Source organism: Vidua chalybeata, chromosome 3 (genome assembly GCF_026979565.1).
Source record: "Vidua chalybeata isolate OUT-0048 chromosome 3, bVidCha1 merged haplotype, whole genome shotgun sequence".
Taxonomy (NCBI): domain Eukaryota; kingdom Metazoa; phylum Chordata; class Aves; order Passeriformes; family Viduidae; genus Vidua; species Vidua chalybeata.
Window position 1 is genome coordinate 82,106,997 of NC_071532.1, and position 19,442 is coordinate 82,126,438.

Sequence of the window (19,442 nt, forward strand, 5' to 3'; positions counted from 1 at the left end):
CTCAGAAAAACAAATACCAGAGAGTTGCAAGAAAAAGGAGATAGAAAGTAGCTTTAATTGCTAGCTCATAATAAATAAATCTTTTCAAAAGATAGCCTGTTCCTTTTTAATAACCTGACCACATCTGCTCCACATGCAGCTGCTCTACTGGGAGGGCAGGTCGTTCCTGAGGTATTTTTGAGGGGCCCTAACACAGCTAGGTGAGTACATCCCTACAGCAAGTTTAGAGTATACTTACTGCACTTATTTCAGAGACACCCGTATTTTAGATAATGAAGATAATGAACTCACTCTAAGCCAAAGTAGGTATCAAGTACTGAAAATAAATGTCCCATCTCACAGTAATGAGCTTTGCAAAGTAAAGTGCTAAAGGCAACAGCTTTTAAATTACCAGCAAGTTTTGGTTAAAATGGTTTTCCTAATAAGTTTGAAAATACCCTTCTCTGAAAGAATTTTTAAACAACATTTTGAAGTGTGTTCCTTCATCATGTGTGATGAATTTGTAAATGCCAAATCACTGTTAAAAGGCTTTCAAGTTTGCTATTTGGTACAAAGCATCTATCCCCAGCCCCTTTCTTCTTACTCAGTCTGCCAGGAAGCTGTGTGGGAAGCCTTTCGTATTTTTCTGGATCGGATTCCTGATACTTCTGAATATCAGAACTGGGTTACTGCCTGCCAGAGAGAAACCTTTTGCATATTTGACATTGGTAAAAACTTCAGCAATTCCCAAGAGCACCTGGAAATAATTCAACGGGTAAGGATTACTGATATTTGTTTAGAAGCTGGGAGAGACTTTCAAGTCCCTCCCCACCTGCTTATTTAAGGGCAAAGTATTGCTCAGGAAAATGAGGGGGCATGTCTTAGAAGGAAAACATAAAAGTATAGTAAACAAAAGAGCTAACAGGCTCAATTGTTGGATACACCCACTAGTAAAATGCTGTTTTTCTTAATCTTTTTGCAGCGAGTAAAACATAGAACCTTCCAGGAAAGGTAAGTAGCACAAGTAGAACCTTGCCACTTGATGTTACTGCCTTCTTTGTAAAGATATGTATAGATGCTTGTGGATGTGAGCAGAAATTCAGATAGCACTGTGGTGTATTTGGTGTGTGCTGTGGGAGATGTGTGTACTGGATATATCATAGAACACAGTAATTCCATCACAAATAATGGATTTGGCCAAATGTCTGGGTTACCTGTTCATTTCAAGACTGAATGTTTTCTCAGACTAATGTGAGCATGAAACCCTGACAGAGACATGGCTTGGCATTAGGCTGGTGTTGATTGGGAGTGTGATAAAACTTTCTGTAATTCTCAAAAGGAAAGTCAGCTTAATAAAAGTTTAGCTGAGAGGCTACTTTAAACAATAACATGAAAACTCTGTGTCTTCACTTTAGATTTATCCTGCATTTTTATACGTCATGGCAATGTTAATTAATGTGATACTTTATTCTGTAAACTCTTTGGAAAAAGTATGCTCCTGGCAATGCTCAGAATTTGGAGAATGACAGGATTAAAGCTACCATACTGAACTCTGGTTCTCTGTATATAAATACTACAGTGCAGCCAGACAAATCATTGTCCACAACTACCGACTGATGGTTTTTTTCCTTCAAGTTTTCTCTGATTTTCAAGAGATTTTCGGGCAAATAATCTTTTCCATTCATAGGTTACACTGTCTCCTGATCACAGAGGTCTTATGTATCTTAATTCATTCTGACATGGGAGATCTGACATATTTTTAATAATGTAGGGCCTAATTGAACTCCCCAGGAAGTCCAAAGGGAGGCCTTTTCATTCATCCTAGTGCAAGCAGCAGCAACAGGGCATTAAGTGAAGTGACTGATCTCAGAGATCTTAGGTTCTCTGTGAATAGTACTGTTTTCCCTAGACGTAATACTGAAGGTGAATTTAATTCCATGAAATTTCTTGTATTTTAGCTGGAAATACAGACAGCAATGATTATGCATGGTTTGACTTCATCTTTACTACTTTTTGGCCTAGAAAATACTTTGCATCTTCTGTGGATTTCATGTAGAAAAATCAGTCTCCAAATATAGATACAACATATAGCTAGTTAACATTGTGAAAACATTACAAATAATACTTTAGTTCTCACCACACAAGATAGCCAAAGGAGGTGGTAAATCAGTTGTCATTCATTCACGTTCTTTATTTATGTTATGAAACATCTGTGTTGTTCCTGTAGCTCAGGACACCTTTTCTGTCTATGCTAGAAGCTTTATGCTGTCCCAGTTAACACCATACCACACATTTGCAGTGCCCTTATTTCTTTCATTCATACCAGTTTTCACAAATACTCCATCTGCATGCACTGTAGCAATTTTGAGGAATTATACTTTACTCCCTAATTTCAGGAGAGAAAAATCCCAAAAAATCCCTTAGAAGATTCTAGTCTAAGAACCTAAATTTTCCCAAAAGATACAAATTAATAACAGTTTGGTTTTAAGGATATAGAATAATTTCTATTCTAAGTAAAAGAATATTTAATACATCTATTTATTTTTAAAGGTACTTAGATACTATTGCTCTTTTTCAAGCAAGCTATTAGAAATGTATTCATCGCCACGTGACTGTAAAACTCAAAACAGAAAATAATTACCAACAAAACCAAACCAAATCCTGTGATACATCATACCCACCATATTCTTACTTGAGTTTTTAGCTGTCCTCCTTTGGGACCATGGTAGACATTGACCTATGAATATTACATCCAGAAGCAAACACTAACATTCCTACATCTCAAAATAATCTGGATTCAGGAATCTGATTTATTATCTGATATAATACCATAAGTATCCTTATGGTATTATAATGCAGGCTGACAACTGAAAAATAAGCCCACCCACTATTTTCTCCCACCACACCATATGAAATACACCTGGAACCTGAAATGTCCATTGCCTCTAAAATTAGAAGAATTGCAAAGCACTCACTGAACTACCTTGAAGAAGACAAAGGCTGATTTAGGTGATGTACAAGAAGCTTTGCTTCCATTTCAGGCAGTGATCAACCCTTCAAGGACTTCCAAGAGTAAAAAAAAAAATAAATAAAACAGACACAGTGCACTGATTTCATCTCTGTGATCCCATCCCTCTGGTGGCATTGATAAAATCTGTCACAAAACCTCATGAGCAGATTCATGACAGGATTGAGAGTCCTTATTCTGTTCCACTGCCTGTTTAATCAGGTCACAAAATGTTCTATTAGAGATAACTTCTCTCATTTAAAATACACTTAATATAGGGATCATTTCTATGTGGTTTTGGTTTTTTACACTTCTGTCATTGCCAGTACAATATAAAGATAATTAAATCACTCATTTCTATTGGATTGATAGGAAAGATGAAATATCAGCAGAGAAAACAGGAGGCAAAAAGGTGGAAGACATTCCCTCCATTTCTACAGGTAAAATCAAATCTGTTTGTTCTGTGTCTGCCTGTTAAATAAAATTGCTAAGGCAAATGATTCTTAGGTCTTAAAAGGCTATAATTTAACAAATGTTGTAGAAGCATGACAAGTTCAGTGGAGAGAAAATGTTTAAGCAAAATAATCTCTGAGAATAATTTTTTTAATCTCTTTATTTGCTCTGCTTATCTGCTCAGATGTTGCATTCAAAGTTTGTCTTGAAATGTATGTGTTTACCTAGTTTCAAACATATAATATAGCATTAATTTTTCTTCAGCTAAAAAATACCATTTAGAATGTCAACTGCTGCATTTTGTTAACCAAAATAAGCAAGGAAGGCAAATAAAGACTAACAAGCTAGAAAGTCAGAGTGATGCCAAGACAATAAATTGATCAGATTATTACAATTAGGCCTGTTGTGTACTTCAATTCTTTAAAATAATGTTAGCAATTCATGCAGTGATAAAAATCTGTAAATATGTTCATTTTGGTTCAAGGAGAAACCATCCTGAACATATATTCTTAAGAAATATAACAGAATCTTATTGGGAAGGACTTCCAGCATGGTAATTTGGCCTCTAGGTGGAAAACTCTGTCAATGTCTCTTGTTACTTTAAATTGAGCCCTAAAGAAAAGTGGCTGTCATAGGGACAACAATCTCAATTGGCAAAATTAAGCCTAGACACTTGGTGATATATGACGTGGCATAACAGGAAATGACCAAATATTATTAACACACAATTTCATTGATGCATAGTCAGTGCCATTTTTGCCTTCAGTCACACACATGCCACACCACTAATATTTGACCTGGAGGAAAGGTTGTATATTGCATAAAATGCAGCAGATTTACCCACACCCTAAGTCATGGTCACCTTCCACCAGCACAGGCTTGTGCTCAAGCACAACCTCCTGAGGGAAAGCTGCTCCAGTGAGCTGATCCCTGGCCAACACACAAAGGGAAAAACTTTTGATGTGCAAACTGTTCTTTCCTGACTTTTCTTTCTTTCCCCCACCCTGCAGGCTCTCCTGGCACACCCCTCTCTCCACATGCACCTAATGGCACATTGCTCAACGAAATTTTCAATGACACAAAGACTCCTGTGAAGGTGAGGGCAGCCTGTGTTCCTACCCACTTTTTCACTCACCTTTTCCTTTTGAGCTCAGCTAACAGGAAAGAGGGAGAAACCTTATAAACAGTGCTTATAAACAACAAGTGCTCTCTGTTTCAGCTAGCAGGACTGAAGGGGTTTATTAGCATCTGTTCTATACTGGAGTAGGGCATGATGCTGTTTGAGTATATAGTAGAAAGCACAAAAGCATGGCAACCAGTTTTTGAGCAGTTTTCATTCTTTTAAGTAGGGGCCTATTGCCCATTTTGCACCATTTTGTAATGTTGCTCTTCATTAAATAATGCCAAAAAAGAATACCTGCTGGGCTTTCCATGACCTAGGAAATAGGGCTGGGCCTTCCTTGCCTTTTTCTGCCCAGCCAGCTGTCAGAGGGTTCTCCACTGCTGTCTCCTCAGAGCAGCCATGCAGCAGGGCACTGGGGACTGCCCCTCCACACACTAACAGCACCTGCTGGAAGAGACACCTCTGAGACAGGGGTGCTGGGAGGGGCTGTTGTTTTCCCTGTCCTGGCTGCTGTGGTCTCAGCACAGACGTGTGGCCTCACAGTGGAGGGAAAAGCCACAGATACTGATGGGAAACAGCAAACAAAATACAACAACTTTCAACTGCAAAAGAAAGGTGTATCATGTGTAGGGATAATTTCATTTTATTATCAGCAAAACGACGAATGCAAACCTCTGAACATGAAACAGCTGTGTGACTTTAGGATGATGGAACTAAGACTAGGTAACAGTCTCTGCAAGAAAGGCCTGATTTCATCTTCGCAAGAAAGGCTTCGTCTTCATTTACGCACATCAAAGGCAACTTTCAAGTTACCTCTCAAATAATAGAAACTTGTTTGCAAAGACAGAAGAATTAAGCCAGCAGATATACCTAGGAACTTTCACCTTTTGTGGAATGTAGTTCAGAAAGTTATTTTGGGGATGGGCTTAAACGGGAACATTTCTACCTATTAAAAACTGAATTGTGGAGGGGAAAAAAACACTTATTTTTTCCCTTTTTGTCCTTGCCTTTTCTTTTCCAGGAGCTGGGAACAAATGCAGTCCCCGAACTGCCTGTGGAGCAAATGGTGGAATTCAGTGTGACTCTCACTGATCAGGAGTACACAGCTGAACTTAGTGACCCCAACTCCCCAGAGTACCAACAACTAGCTGCCAAATTTCAGCTACAGGTAGGGACGCTTAGTGAATGCAAAAAAAAATGTTGACTTTGTACCTTAGCTGAGGTTCATACTATGAAATTATCTTCACCACAAAATAAGATTAGAATCTACTGCCCTCACTTTAAACAGGTCATTCCTTTTTTCTCAAGACCTTCACGTTTCCATCATGTGTAATATCAGCTTATCCCCTAATTTAAGCCATGTATTCAGCCAGCAAGCTAACAAGCCAACATTTTTGACATCAGTAGAAACCTCAGATAATGGATGAACAGAATAACTTTAGGAATTTTGTTCAGACTTAATCAGGAATTCATGGGCAGTATTTTGTCATAATTTAATTTCTTCAATAAACCTAATGAGAAATGTAATATAAACGTTAAAAGTAATTAGCTACTGTTGTCTGAACTATTCTTCAAAGGACATACACTCATTGTGCATTACCATGGTTTACGTAAGAATTGGAACATCTGTCGTATTTTCATACAGTTAATAATATTAACTGAATGTTCAGCTATCAGTTTAACTGATAGCAGTTAATGACTTGAGGTCATTATTATAAAATATTTTCTTAGTAAAATTAACTAAAGCCTCTCATCAGTTTCATGAGCATCCCTTAGTGGAAGCTATTTCATTTTCCTGGTTCAGTTCCAGATATGTGTAGAAAAATGGTGAAGGATGCGTTGGCAGAGCTGGCAAAAAATGGTTTCTCTGAAGATTTTCAGTATTACCCTCAGACAGAAATGCCTGCAGACATTGTGTGGTACACATGTAATGCCTCTTCTATTCAAAACCATGAAATTGTACTATTATTATTATTAGAATTAAAAATGTATTGTTATTCTGTTTGTACAAGACAGTTAAAACTGTTTAATTTCTAAATGATTTATCAGATAATCTAAACCCATTTGCAGTTGCTTAATATTTACAAATAACATGAACCAAAACTACTGAAAATGAGAAAACCATTTGAATCATGTTGTTTTACTTGCTGTGTTATGAAATAGATTATAATTTGTTTGCATTATTACATTACTAAGAAAAGCAATATTTTGTGCTTCTTTTTGCCTATCAACAGGTAATACAACAGTTATATACAAAGAAAATATTGTGTTTAAGCTGAGCAATTATATGATACCCAAAAGAGTGCAGTCGAGACTGTTTCCTAAAGCTCTTTCTGAAATATGAAAAATATTGTCTAGGTAGTCAACTTGTGATTGCCTTTTAGTCATAGATTTTATGCTGATTTTTTTTATGGTTTTCTATAGATGAAAAAAATATTTGAGAAACTTCCAGGATTCAAAGAAATCCGCGTGTTAGGATTCAAGTAAGTAAGAAAATGGGGCTCTCTTTTTTGTTGGCTCCTAGGGTTCTCCTCCTCCTTCTTGCCCTCAAAAAGGAAGAGACTAGAACAGTGGGGTGTGTATTGCTGTAAACAGAAAGCAATTTCATGGGAATATAATAGGGACAATATGACAGGAAGTGCAGACACATCCCAAGTGAAACCATGAGGTTTTGAGTTAGCAAAAGTAGCTTTGATTCCCTGAAGTTTGAAGGACACAATAAATTCTTTGAAATGTTTGTTAACAACCCTGTATTAAGGATTTTTTTTTAAATGACAAGATAAAGAGAGTTAATCGCGTGATTATTTAGGTGACAACTTTTTTGTTGCCCTTCATAAGTCCCTGTGAAGGTGCCTTGGCAATAGAGGGTTGCAGGAGGATATGTGTTCACACATATAAAACTTTTCCAGTAGTTCTTTCTCAGGCCTTTCAAACAATCTAAAAAGTTTCACTTTTTCAGTAAATTTGTGTTCTGTCTTGACATTTCTTTTAGTTTAACTTCCTTGTGTGTTTACTACTAACACAACCTCTTGTGTACTTTTTCAATAGAGAATCTATAGGGGAGGGGGAGGACATTGCATAAAGAATCAAATGAAAAACAACTAATAGTAAGAAACTGCAAAAAGGAAAAAAAGAGCAGGGGAAAAAAGACAAATTTATGTGTTCTTATGGCACAGCATCAGGAACACTCAGTACTTCTAGCAATTTTTAATAAATGTTGAAGAACACTCATATTGCAATGCAATTTTAGACAAGAAAATCCTTCTTAGCATTTCTCTCTGCAAAAATTACTGAGGAAAAGGAGAGAGAAGAGCAAAATAGTCTGAAAACTAGTTCTTTATATTTTTATATTAAAATTAATAAAACAAAAAGCTGCCTACTACAGTACAAGCAGAGAAAATATGTAGTAGCATCTCATAGTTACAACTTGCAATACCTAACCTCGTGTAGTTGTAACCCCAGAAGGTCTGGGGTCTCTTTTGGTTTCATATCTTGGGCTTGGCTAGTATGAAAGAACATTCATCAGTGTGGAAAAATTGGATTGATTCCCATTATCCAGTAATTTAGTCAGCTTTGGGAGTCACAGATCAGCAAAGATGGATGTTGCTGTCCATTCTCCCTTGGCCATAGTACTACCTATTTTAGCAGCATTTCCCACAAGGCAATGAAGACAACATCACAGGTATTCTGGAGAACTCACCAGGGAAAATAACTGGGCATTATATGTAGAAGGTCAACATAAGCATGTCTTCCAGAGGTAATTAATGGTGTGATACACCATTATGGGACTGTGATACAGTCTGAGTAGACATCATGGGTGGTAACCGTGATCATGGAAAGTACTGCCACAAGTGCCCATTGCCACCACAGAGATTAGCAATGACAAGGCTCAAACTGCACCATTTGGCAACGGAAATAGGAAAGCTGATATTTCAGACTGCCATGGTAAAGTAAAATCCCTGTTTCCCCATGCAAACCATAGGGATTCCCATTGTTTGGAAGGGAAAAAGTGAACTGATGGAGAGTAGACTGTCAGTTTCACACAGAGATAAAAATTATAGATGACACATAGAAGATAAATTGTCAAAAGATCATTGTGATGTGTGTGATGATTTACCACTAAACGTGAATCCTTGTTTTTCTTTCTTTTCCAATCCTTTCTCACATTCTTTATTCTGTGATGAAATGAAGACAGAAGAAGGAGAAAGATGGGTAATCTTTCTGTCATTCATAATTTTTATAGATTAATTATAATAATTACGATTATTAATAATGTTATGATGTACACAGATAAATCAGTAAATGTCTTTATCTTGATGTGACAAAGTGAATTGGTTGTGTTCCGCCTAAGTACAAAATCTGTGATATAAAGCGTCAGAGACACCTTTAACTTTTATCTGAATATTTCATATCATCAAATTTTGTCAGGATATCTCTGAAGAAAAGAAAATGTTTGACCTAAGAAAATTCACATTTATATGACTAAAGATTTATATCAGCCATATACTGAAAGTGAAACATAAGTAGGGAGATTTTATATTCAAATTTTCATTTTTGATATGCTGTCTCCCAGCTGTATTCCCATGTACACAATATTTCCAATAAGTATGTAGAATTTGATTTGTTATCTCCATTATCAAGCCAGATAGAATAGCAAAGAGACCAGTTACTAGCTTGATAAAATGCAGGGAGATTTTCACTGGTAATACAAACAGCTACAGAGTCTATTGTTGTTGCTGCTATAAAGTGCTACTGGGTAATAATTTGTCTAGCAGTTTCTCAGAATTTCTCTTTTGTTCATGCTTTAAAAGGAAGAATTTTCTAATGTGCTTCCTGAACTCTTGCAATGTCATATAAATGCAAATATATAGCACGCACTAGATAAAAGTGGAATGCTTATCTCTATAGTTGACATTGTAAAAAAGTAACATAATGGAATAGAAATGTTTACAATGAACTCACTATTTTTCATTTAATTAGGTGAATTTAACATGTATAAAAATGATGTAATAAAAGTGGTGAATATTTGAGACTTCTGTTAAACATGAACGTCTAGGGAGAAGCCATACACACCCATTGGGACTCTGAAAAGCTAACTCCCATTGTGAAAAAGTGATTTCCTTGCCACATTAGCTTGCTGTTCTTTGAAAAAGAGCAAAAAGTTGTCTCTTGTGATAAGATTTTTGCTTATCTGCAGTTTTATGAACTATCTAATCCCTTTTCATAGGTTCCTGAATAATTACTGCGTGATTATGGGTTCTAATAACCCCAGCATGCCTTTACAGCTGTTTGAATCAGAATTCAAGGACTTCAGACTACATTACCAGTTACCAGTTCTACAGATTTCTGAGTAGTCAGATTAAATCAGATTATGTTAGAAGATTTTTGCAATTATCTTTAATGTGGGAATTTTTATTAGAAGTTATGCATGGAAAAAAGGAGTTAGGTGAAGGAAAAATAATTTGAAGGTGACAGTTTCATTAGCGAGAAGTAAATTTGTATTACTCTTACAGAAGATAATATGTTATGGTTGCACATTTGTTTGTTTGTGTGTAAAATAATTTCTCAGCCAGTGACTAATTTTGCTGCTCTGGGCATTTTCACCTTTCCCCCTTGCAGATCAAGCAGCACAGTAGCACGATACGTGGTGAACTTTGAGAGAGATGGCTCAGAAACCAAAGGCACAGCAGATGACATCTCAACTATTGGATCTAATAAAGTTGAAAGTGAAAAAATAGCAATTTCTCCAGTTGAAGAGAGGGAAATATCAGCAACTAAACTGACAGTTACAGACCTTCAGCAGCTGGTTGCCACTGCACTCCATGAAGACCAGTCCCTGCCAGTGGACCTTGGAACACTTCAGTTTACTGATGGTCAGTAAAGCAGGTGGCAGGTGCCAGGAACAAGCCTGAATCTTATCTTCCCAAACTGATGCAATTGCAGTAAGGTGTCCTTTGCTTCTCTAACAGATTGTTTTCATCTGACATAGTCCATTCTCCTTGGTGTTGAAATCAGTTAAATTTTATAGTAAAATGTGTCTTTATACCGCCTAACTTTGCAACCACATTAGAAGATTTTTTTTCTCTTGTTTTTTTTTTTTTTTTTGTTTTTGTTTTTTTTTTTTTTTTTTTGTTTTTTGAGCACTAAGATCATTAGTGGAGATCATTAAGAGGAGAAAAATAAAATAAATACTGTGACTACTCACTGTATCATTTTAACTTCCAGTGTGGACACTCTCCTTTCTTTAACAAGAAAAAAAAGTGAGACCTGCCTCTAACATCAAATTAGCTTTCTGAAAGCTCTATCTTTGTTGTAAGCAATCCATCTAACCTCTCAGCAACATCAGAGAGATTGACACCTTAAACAGCATTTGATCCGAGGATAAAATCAGTAAAGATGTGTTTCACTCACATTCTGAAATGCAGAGGGAGTGTAGAAGACAAGCTGTGTGTGAAAACCTCCAGCAGAAGCTGAAGGTCTGCACCCTGATCAGTAATCCAGCTAATAAATATGCCTTTCTAGTCATCAATGATTTTTGCAAAGCTAGCAAACTACTTTTGGAGACATATGCTAAAAAGGAGGAAAAATAATTTGAAATATTTTTTCATATGCATATTTACTGAAACAACCTCAAAACCCATACCAAATTTTAGCTACAGTGTTTCATTTGCAAACAGCAGCATTTTCCTGCCAAAAAAAAAAGTTCAGTTGAACTAATACTTTCTGTAAGAGTAAAGTGTCATATCTTAATGCAGATGAAAAGTCCCAAGAAAAAATTTATATAGAACACTTCAATATAAATATTTTAATCAACTTTCTCCCAGTAGTTAATTTTAATAACCAATTTTAGAAGAACAGTTTGCATCCAAGTACTTTTAAGATCGCCTCTGAGAGGTGAAAGGAGCAACTTGAGCACTAAAGCCAAAACAGCGACATTAACAATGGTGTGGACTCAGGGTGAAACTGGAATGACTTTAGGCTTAATGAACACAACATAATGAGCCATTGTAGTCCACGTGGATTTAGCTGAGGGGTTCACACTTCAGATGATTTTAAGCATTCCTCCATAGCAGCTCTCTGCAGACCTATCCCATTTACACTAAATAAAGCATATGAAAAATAGTGTATATAAAATTTGGGTGTCTTCATAATTGTCTTTTCGAAGGGGAATTGATGAGGTTTTTGTCTTAACATGGATTTTTAAAAGCAATTTTTTGATGGAGAACATTTTAGTACTTTTTTTTTTAATTGAGTTTATGTGTTTTGATCAGTTTTCAATGTGCTGGTGCTGAAGTATTCTGTGCTATCTCTCTCTCTCTCTCTCTAATGTTTTTGATTTTCTTTGCAGAAACTATTATACCACCTAGTGATTTAGACAATGATATCCAAGGCATGGTCACTATTCCTCTGGCAGGCCCTGATTTGGTAGGTTAATAATATCTTTTGTTTATTTATTTCTCCATGGGAAAGGAAATTAAATAGTGTTAAGAGGTAGATAAACATACAAAACGTTTCTTATGCTGGAATAACATATGTGCCTTTTGCACATTCTGTAAGGATGAGTGTTGTGTTGTTTTACTGTAACAGAGATACTGCTTAGAGCATTTACAGGTGACTATTACAGTTGGATTACATTTTCCAGATTTAATTACAAAGTAAACTGTCTCACCAGTTCAGTAGTACATCTTAATGACAGAAAGAGAGCAGTTCACTGGGCTAGTTAAGGTCATCTGTCTTTGACCACTTTTTAAATTACAGGCACTGTGATTAGGATCACATGCACATGCCAAACATTTTACACATCCTGTGACTTTGTAGCAGCCTTCCTATATCTGAAGGGGGGCGACAGGGAAGCTGGAGAGGGACTCTGTCAGACAGACCCTGTCAGGATCTGTAGAAACAGGACAACGATAATGGGTTGAAACTGAAAGATGGGAATTTTAAGTTAGATATGCAGTAGATGTTCTTTACTGTGAGGATGGTGAGACACTGGTACAGGGTGCCTGAGGAGGTTACGGATGCCCCAGCCCTGGCAGTGTTCCAGGACAGGTTGGATGTGGCATTGAGCAATGTGGTCTAGTGGAAGATGTCACCATGGCAGGGTGAGTTGTGACTAGATGAGCTCTCAGGTCCCTTCCAACTCAACCCATAATATGATTCCATGTTGACTTAGCTATTTGCCAGCTCATGTGGGTAAAGGTTATTGCCTTTTTAGCAGTGAAACTCAAACATAATAATGAAAGCTGCTTTTTAAAAACTTTTTTAGGAGGAACTCCCACTAGGTTATCCCAGTCCAGCAACAGTGGATCAAAGAGGAGATGTATTTGTTGATGAATTTACAACTGAAAGCCCTGCTCTAAGTGAAGAAATCAGTATCCCTGAAGAATTTAATAATTTTATTACATCTGAACCTGATTTTCCTACCAAACCCTCCAGAGAACCATTTCAGGACAGATATCCATACACCCAAGTTATTGCTACCGACCACCCAAGTTTCACAGTGCCTTTCAGCGCTCTGGGTAGCACCAGCAGTCCTCCAAAATCAGAGGATTCCTATTTGCCTCCCCCAGCCGATGACTCTGCTGGCAAAGACTTACTCCCCCATGGCTATGAGTCTGCAGTGGAGCTGGCCACCACAGGAAGTTTCACCACACCCCATCTCCTGCCTGCTGGAGAGGTGGAGAGGGAAGCTGACGACAAGCAAGAACTGACTGATATAGCAGAACCTCCTCACAAGGAAGTCGACCAAGACAGCCTGTCTGGACAAGGTAAGACACATGAGATTTTTGTGTAAGAGAGAGCAGGAGAGGTGCAGCTGTTGTGACACATAGAGTCACATGTCAGAGCAGTAAGCATTCCTTTCCATTGTGACAGAAGATTCTCCTTCACAACCAAAGGTGAAAAATGTACATTTCTGATGGTCTCTTCAACAAATGCCAAAGGATAAGGAACACTTAGTACAGAGTATTATGGTACATTTTCAAAAAGGCAGAGCAAAAATACATGTCAGGAAAAAAAGAAAAAAAAAAAAAGGAAGTTCTAGATTTACATAAAAAAATTGGTACTTAGAACATGGAAAGTAAATTACTTTGGGCTCTACTAACAGTTGTGGATGATAGCAGCAAGAGTAACATGACATAATTTCTTCCAAGCAAAGAGTACCATGGCTCAGAAAAGCTTACATATCTACAAGTCTGATAAATGTGAAAATTTTTTCAATTTCTATTTTCTGTATTTGTTTATTCCATTTTATCCATGCAGTAGTCATGGAGGCACCCATCTATATGAGGAAAATACAAAATAAAAGAAAGAAGAAAGATATATATATATATATACACATGTATATATGTACATATACATATATGTATATACATATGTATATGTATATACACATATATATATATGTGGAGAAAAGTCGGGATAATGCAGCCTTTCAAATGAAAAATACATGATAGACACATTTCCCACAGCTGACCCTGCAGACCAAAGGAAGTTCAGACAAAGATAGTGGGGTCATCTTTAGGGCACAAATAATTTAGGCTTTCCCCCAGAAGAGCAAAATATCTGTAAGGTTACTGCTTCCATCACCTCCACCAGCTACAAATCCATACAGGCCACTGTGTGCAGGTAACTGAATTGTGCAGGGCAGGAGCCTCCACTGGCAAAGCAGGAATAGCCATGATGAGGAGGAGTTGCCCTCCATCTGTCCCAGCTCTTGTCTGCTCCCTCTCCCTCTCCTGCTCCCTGGCCTGGCCTTACCATTTCAGTGTTAGGTCAGTAATCTTAAATTTTATTTACATTTCAAAGCCTGTGCTTCCTGTGTAAAATGCAAGAGGTCACTACAGGCACAAGGGAGGAATTAGTTCTTGGATTAATATTCGTATGTGTTTTGTCTCAGATTTTTGACTGACTCTCTCAAAAATAAAAGCAGAGGGTAGGTAAGCACATCATAGGAGTCAGCAGGATTCTTTGATGTCCCCACATAGTCTCTAAGCAAGACTAAAAAAATCTGCAGAGGAAAACAAACAAAAGGCAAAGTCAGGGCAAAATTCCAACAACGTGCATTAGTTCACACAACGACACTCGACACTCTCGGTGTTTTCTGGATGTCCAAGAACATCATGCTGAAATAATGTAAGTTTGCTCCCTGCTGCAGGAAAGTTCCCTGTTCCCATAGGAGGTTCTAATTTGTCCCAGCTCCACCAGCTCCCTCCTTGCCCAGGCCTTGGCCTTTCATGTCCCTCCTGTACTCCAGAAGTCTCTTGAAGTGAGAAGAGTGAACCCTCCTCCTCCTTTCAAGATGTTCTTCCTTATCCAGCATATCCAAAACCAGCAGGAAGGGACCTTCATCCCTGCTGCCTGGCCACATCCTGTAAAGGCAAACAGAATGTTTGCAGAGCTGATTGGAAACACTCTCTGCGTGGTGATAACATTTTCACAATCCTTCACAATGGGCCTGCCTGGCAGAAGCATGGGAGTGGGGAATGTCCATTCATCATACAGACTGTAGGATTGTTTGTCTGGATCAAGCAAATCACCACATCAGTGTTTTAGAGAGTAGAAGATGTAAAAGGTGCCATTTGGAAGCACACAACCCCACTTGGGAACACACAACCATCAGCTCCCGACTGGGAAGAGCACAGCACATTTCATGGTCATGTTGCTGCATGGTAGTTACTGCACTGAATATAAATTTCCCATTCTATAATCTCCCCTTTATACACAGATTTCAGAAATGAGAGAAAAGCAAATACTTTATGATTACCTGAGTGACTTAAAGTTTAGAAAAATCACTTCTTACAAGAGTCAGTTGTCAAATGTTCCTGAAAATAATGTTTATGATGAAAAGACTTACATGCAACTATTTTCATATGCATGCTGAGAAGTCTTGTAGTACTACTGATAAAAGCATAGCATACCTTCAAATAACATTCATTATAACTGTGGAAAAGTGCTACATTTGCAGGGAAAGGGAAGTCATGCATTTTTCATTCTATTCACTCATTGCGTTAGGGACTTGATGTCATAAAAATTGCATAAAGTCACATATCTATTTCTCAATTTCTTAATTTCTTAAATTTCTCTTGCCTACGAGCTCCAAATGACTGAAGGGAAGAAGCAGAGGATCTTTAACTCACTTGCACTCACCCCTTAAGAAATTATTTGCTGCATATTTAGGTTAGAACCTGTCAAGCTGCAAAACAGAACAAAATCTAGAGCTGTAAAAAAAAGCTTACCCCAAAATAAGGCATCCTATCTGGTTTCTCCTTGTTGAACAAAAGTTATGTCTGAAACAAGCCCCAGAGTATAAGAATTCCATCATTATTTCTGCAGCTGAGTAGCAGGAGAAAAAAAATAATTGTTCCCTGTCTAAAAAGTAGGGATGCTGTGTTAGCAATGACTCAAAGCTGCAGCTTTTTATATTTTCTCAAAAGCTCATAGTACACAAAGCATACTGCATGCCTAACAGTCAGGAGAGCTGTTGAAAACCTATATATTGAGTTTTTTCTTTACTCTTTAAAACTTTTTCCCTTTTTAAAGCCTTTTTCAATTCTGGCAGTCCTGTGTGTACGGTATTTCCAGTAGTCTTTTATTTCCTGATATATTGTGTATTTCATGGGAACTGATGGAATTCAATCTGGAAATTCAGCTTTTATTAAAGTCAGCAATGGTATTGTTATTACTATTAATTTTAATATGGCAAGCAGAACCTACCTGGTACAGAATATTTCACACTTTGTTCCTGGCTGCATTTCATAGCTGCTTTTCTTAGTAACATTAAAGGGAAAAAAAAATGTCTTTAAACTGTTTTTGGTGTGAAAGGCAGGAACTACTCAGACACTGCTGTATAAGGTTGGACAGAGGATTAGGGTCTAAACAGTTGTCTGAAATTCTCCTGTATTAGTTTCCAGCCATTTCCCCACCCTTCTGTCCAGAAGATGGAGAACATTTTCTTCATCATATGTTTAGAAATCTAAATTCACTCTTCTTTACAATGAAAGGAAAAACTGGCTACCAAAAATAATATAGTCTGAGGTTCTTCTAGGTATTAGCTCTGCTTCAGAGATGGGCTTTATTGCATTGGCTGTCACATGTGTGTGCTGCAGGCTGGATATCACTACAGACTCCTGAATATTGAATGTCTACATCCTACACCAACTACTTTAACTGTGCCTGCCTGAGGTCACTGAGCAAGTAATAATAAAATTTCTTTCACATCTCCCAAAAAGATAATCAGCCTCAGCCTCACACACATAAATATAGGCAAAGTTCTGCATACAACACCTAGAGAAAGGTGAGCAGAAACAGGTGAGGGATGAAGAGTCCATGAGAGGCGTCCCTTGAAGCCATGGAAGATTGGGATTTGTCAGGTGTGGGCAGCCAGTGGGAGGGATGAGGCAGGAGCAGGCGTGGGGCCTCTTCCAGACAGTGCTGTGATGGTGCAGTTCTGCACAGTGAAGTTGTGCAGGCCAGTGGGGATTAGAGCGCCGTGCTGGCCACGTGGTGATGGCAGCTGCTCCACCCCTTGCACTAGTCCAGAGCCAGCAGGAAGATGCCAATCCATCCTTAAAGTAAGCCCAGTGTTCTGAGATTTCACTATGGAATTAGAAGAAAGTCTGTGGCACAAATTTCCAGAGCACTTATTGAAAAGTTCTGAAATGTCTGCATCAGATATCACTATTTCAACATCTGACACCTCAGAAAGGTTTTTCTTTGCTGTAGCATCTTTAAAATATTGTCTATTTCTATTTTCCATTTACAACCAGTGCAAAAAAAAACCCACTTTTTCCCCTACTGTCTGAGACTATACTTGATCACTTTTCTCTAGCATTCTTCTTTCTTCTTCATATTTTTCCCCTTCTGCAGTTAAAAGTCATTAACATTTCTTCTGTACAGTTAAATTTCTTAATTCTTAAGCATTAAGCTTAATTTCTTAAGCATTATTTCTGGAGAAGTTATTGCAAAACAAAACAAAGCTAGCAGTAAAATCCTTCAGCTACTCAGATGTACTGCATCTCAGTTTGAGGAGCCTGGGTCATCCTCAGGCTTTCAAGAAGTACTCTGAGAGACAAAGACTCTGCAGGGTTTATCACAGGGTTTTTTTCTGTGAGAAGAAACCACTGATAAAGAATTCATGATGGCCACATCTCTGTGTGTGTAACTGATAAAAGCCTCATTAATTATTGCCATAATTAATCTCATGTTCACACGAACCTGCTGCGAGTTGTCCCCATTAATGTTACCCTGCTACCCAACAGTTAATTAGATGGCACACTCTTCACTCAGTCTTATTTCCAAGTATTCTTTAGGAAAAAATCTCAGGGTTTTACATATTTGTGGATTTTTTCCATCTCTGGTTCAACCTCAGCTGCCTAAACACTGTCTTTGCTTAGTACAATTTTCTATTTGGCATAACCAGCATTGTCACAGAAAAGAAAACCCCGTTGTTTCTTGCAAGAACCTCTCCGGATGTTCCCAGGATTGGAATTCACCCATTCGTTGTGCCAGGAATGCTCACCATTTTTTTCACATCAGTGGATATAGAGGGTAAGAGCTCTTCTGCTCCCTTAAATATTTTTATATTTTCCTTATGTTTTCTTGGATTATAAACTGACAGGATTTGCTTGACATTTTTCCCCATCAGCTTCTCTCTGTGCCCTTCTATTTGTCTCTTGCTGCTTCAGATGTGCAAGGAGTTGTTTTTGTGAAGGTTGCCTGCCATTTGGAGAAGGGAGCAGGTAGGTCTAGCAATGTCATTTTCTCAAGCACTTTATACAATATTCAGTAGTGTGAAAGTTGTCCATAAATTGAAGATGAGGGTGAATAGAAGACTTCCAGCAGGTCCATATTAGGATATGTTGAATTGAAGGAAAAGATTCGATCAGTTAGGACTGCCTACTCCAAGTATTCCTGAGGAATCCTAAACATATTAGAATAAGTTATAAGCATCTTGTCAGATTTTAATGACAGCATTCTGCCCAGCTGTCTCTGTGCTGGGAGCAGCGGGAGCAATTGGAATAGAACAAAATCTGCATCACATTTTCAAAACATACTTAGAAATGCTGAAATGAAATTACTAATCCAAGCGAAAAAGTTTGAGAGAAAGTGAGTACAATTTATTTTTCCCAATTTAACACATGACTTGTTTAAATTATTAAGCTATCCAACCACTTCTGTTTTTCTTTAAGGCTAAGCTTTTCTTCCTTCAAATATTATTTCTTATTCATGACCCCCCAAATACACAACGCAAATGAACCAAAACAAGTGATAACTTTCTTTAAACTCAGTTGGTAATTCCAATGACTCATTGAAATGACTGTGTGAAGTACTGAAAACAATTTATATTGCTGCTAAGAAACTTTGTTTATCCAGATGCAAATCTTCTCGTATAATGAAAAAATGTGTAATAATGTATAATAATTAAAAAATGTAACACCTCATTGTGCACCTATGAAAATAGCAGGAAGATAGACCTCAGTGCTCTACCACTTGTTCAGTCACATTTTGTAGTCAAGCCTACAAACCACCCATAATTCTTCCTCTTTGTCACAGTGCATGAAGGAGCTCTCCCTCCAGGAGGGATATATATGTGTTGCTGCATGTGGTCTAGTTACACTTTGTTCCAGAAAATTAATTTTCTTTAGAACTAAAAGGCTAAAAACTTGAGGCAGTTTACAGTTTTTAGACACGACTGCAATAATTCTAATTATCTAATAAAGGCTAAAATAGAAGGCAGAAATAAGTTCAGAATTTGAAGGGCCAGTATCACAAATAATTTTAAACGTGTATTTAAAATATATTATTGTCCTGCATAAAATTAATTTAAAACCCCTGGCCCTTGCAGGAATATAATCAGAAGGATATTTTAAAACAAATAAT

At 37.5% G+C, this 19,442-nt stretch overlaps 1 protein-coding gene across 1 annotated transcript in view; it reads left to right on the forward strand.

The window, feature by feature from the left end:
• Positions 1-19,442, forward strand: part of IMPG1 (interphotoreceptor matrix proteoglycan 1) — a 51,260-nt gene that overhangs the window by 15,060 nt on the left and 16,758 nt on the right. The window contains exons 3-12 of the mRNA XM_053939201.1: positions 588-754; positions 962-990; positions 3,359-3,426; positions 4,450-4,535; positions 5,584-5,730; positions 6,987-7,045; positions 8,754-8,774; positions 10,182-10,435; positions 11,911-11,987; positions 12,829-13,330. Coding sequence (XP_053795176.1) covers positions 588-754; positions 962-990; positions 3,359-3,426; positions 4,450-4,535; positions 5,584-5,730; positions 6,987-7,045; positions 8,754-8,774; positions 10,182-10,435; positions 11,911-11,987; positions 12,829-13,330 — 1,410 coding nt within the window. The remainder of the gene's footprint in view (positions 1-587; positions 755-961; positions 991-3,358; positions 3,427-4,449; positions 4,536-5,583; positions 5,731-6,986; positions 7,046-8,753; positions 8,775-10,181; positions 10,436-11,910; positions 11,988-12,828; positions 13,331-19,442) is intronic.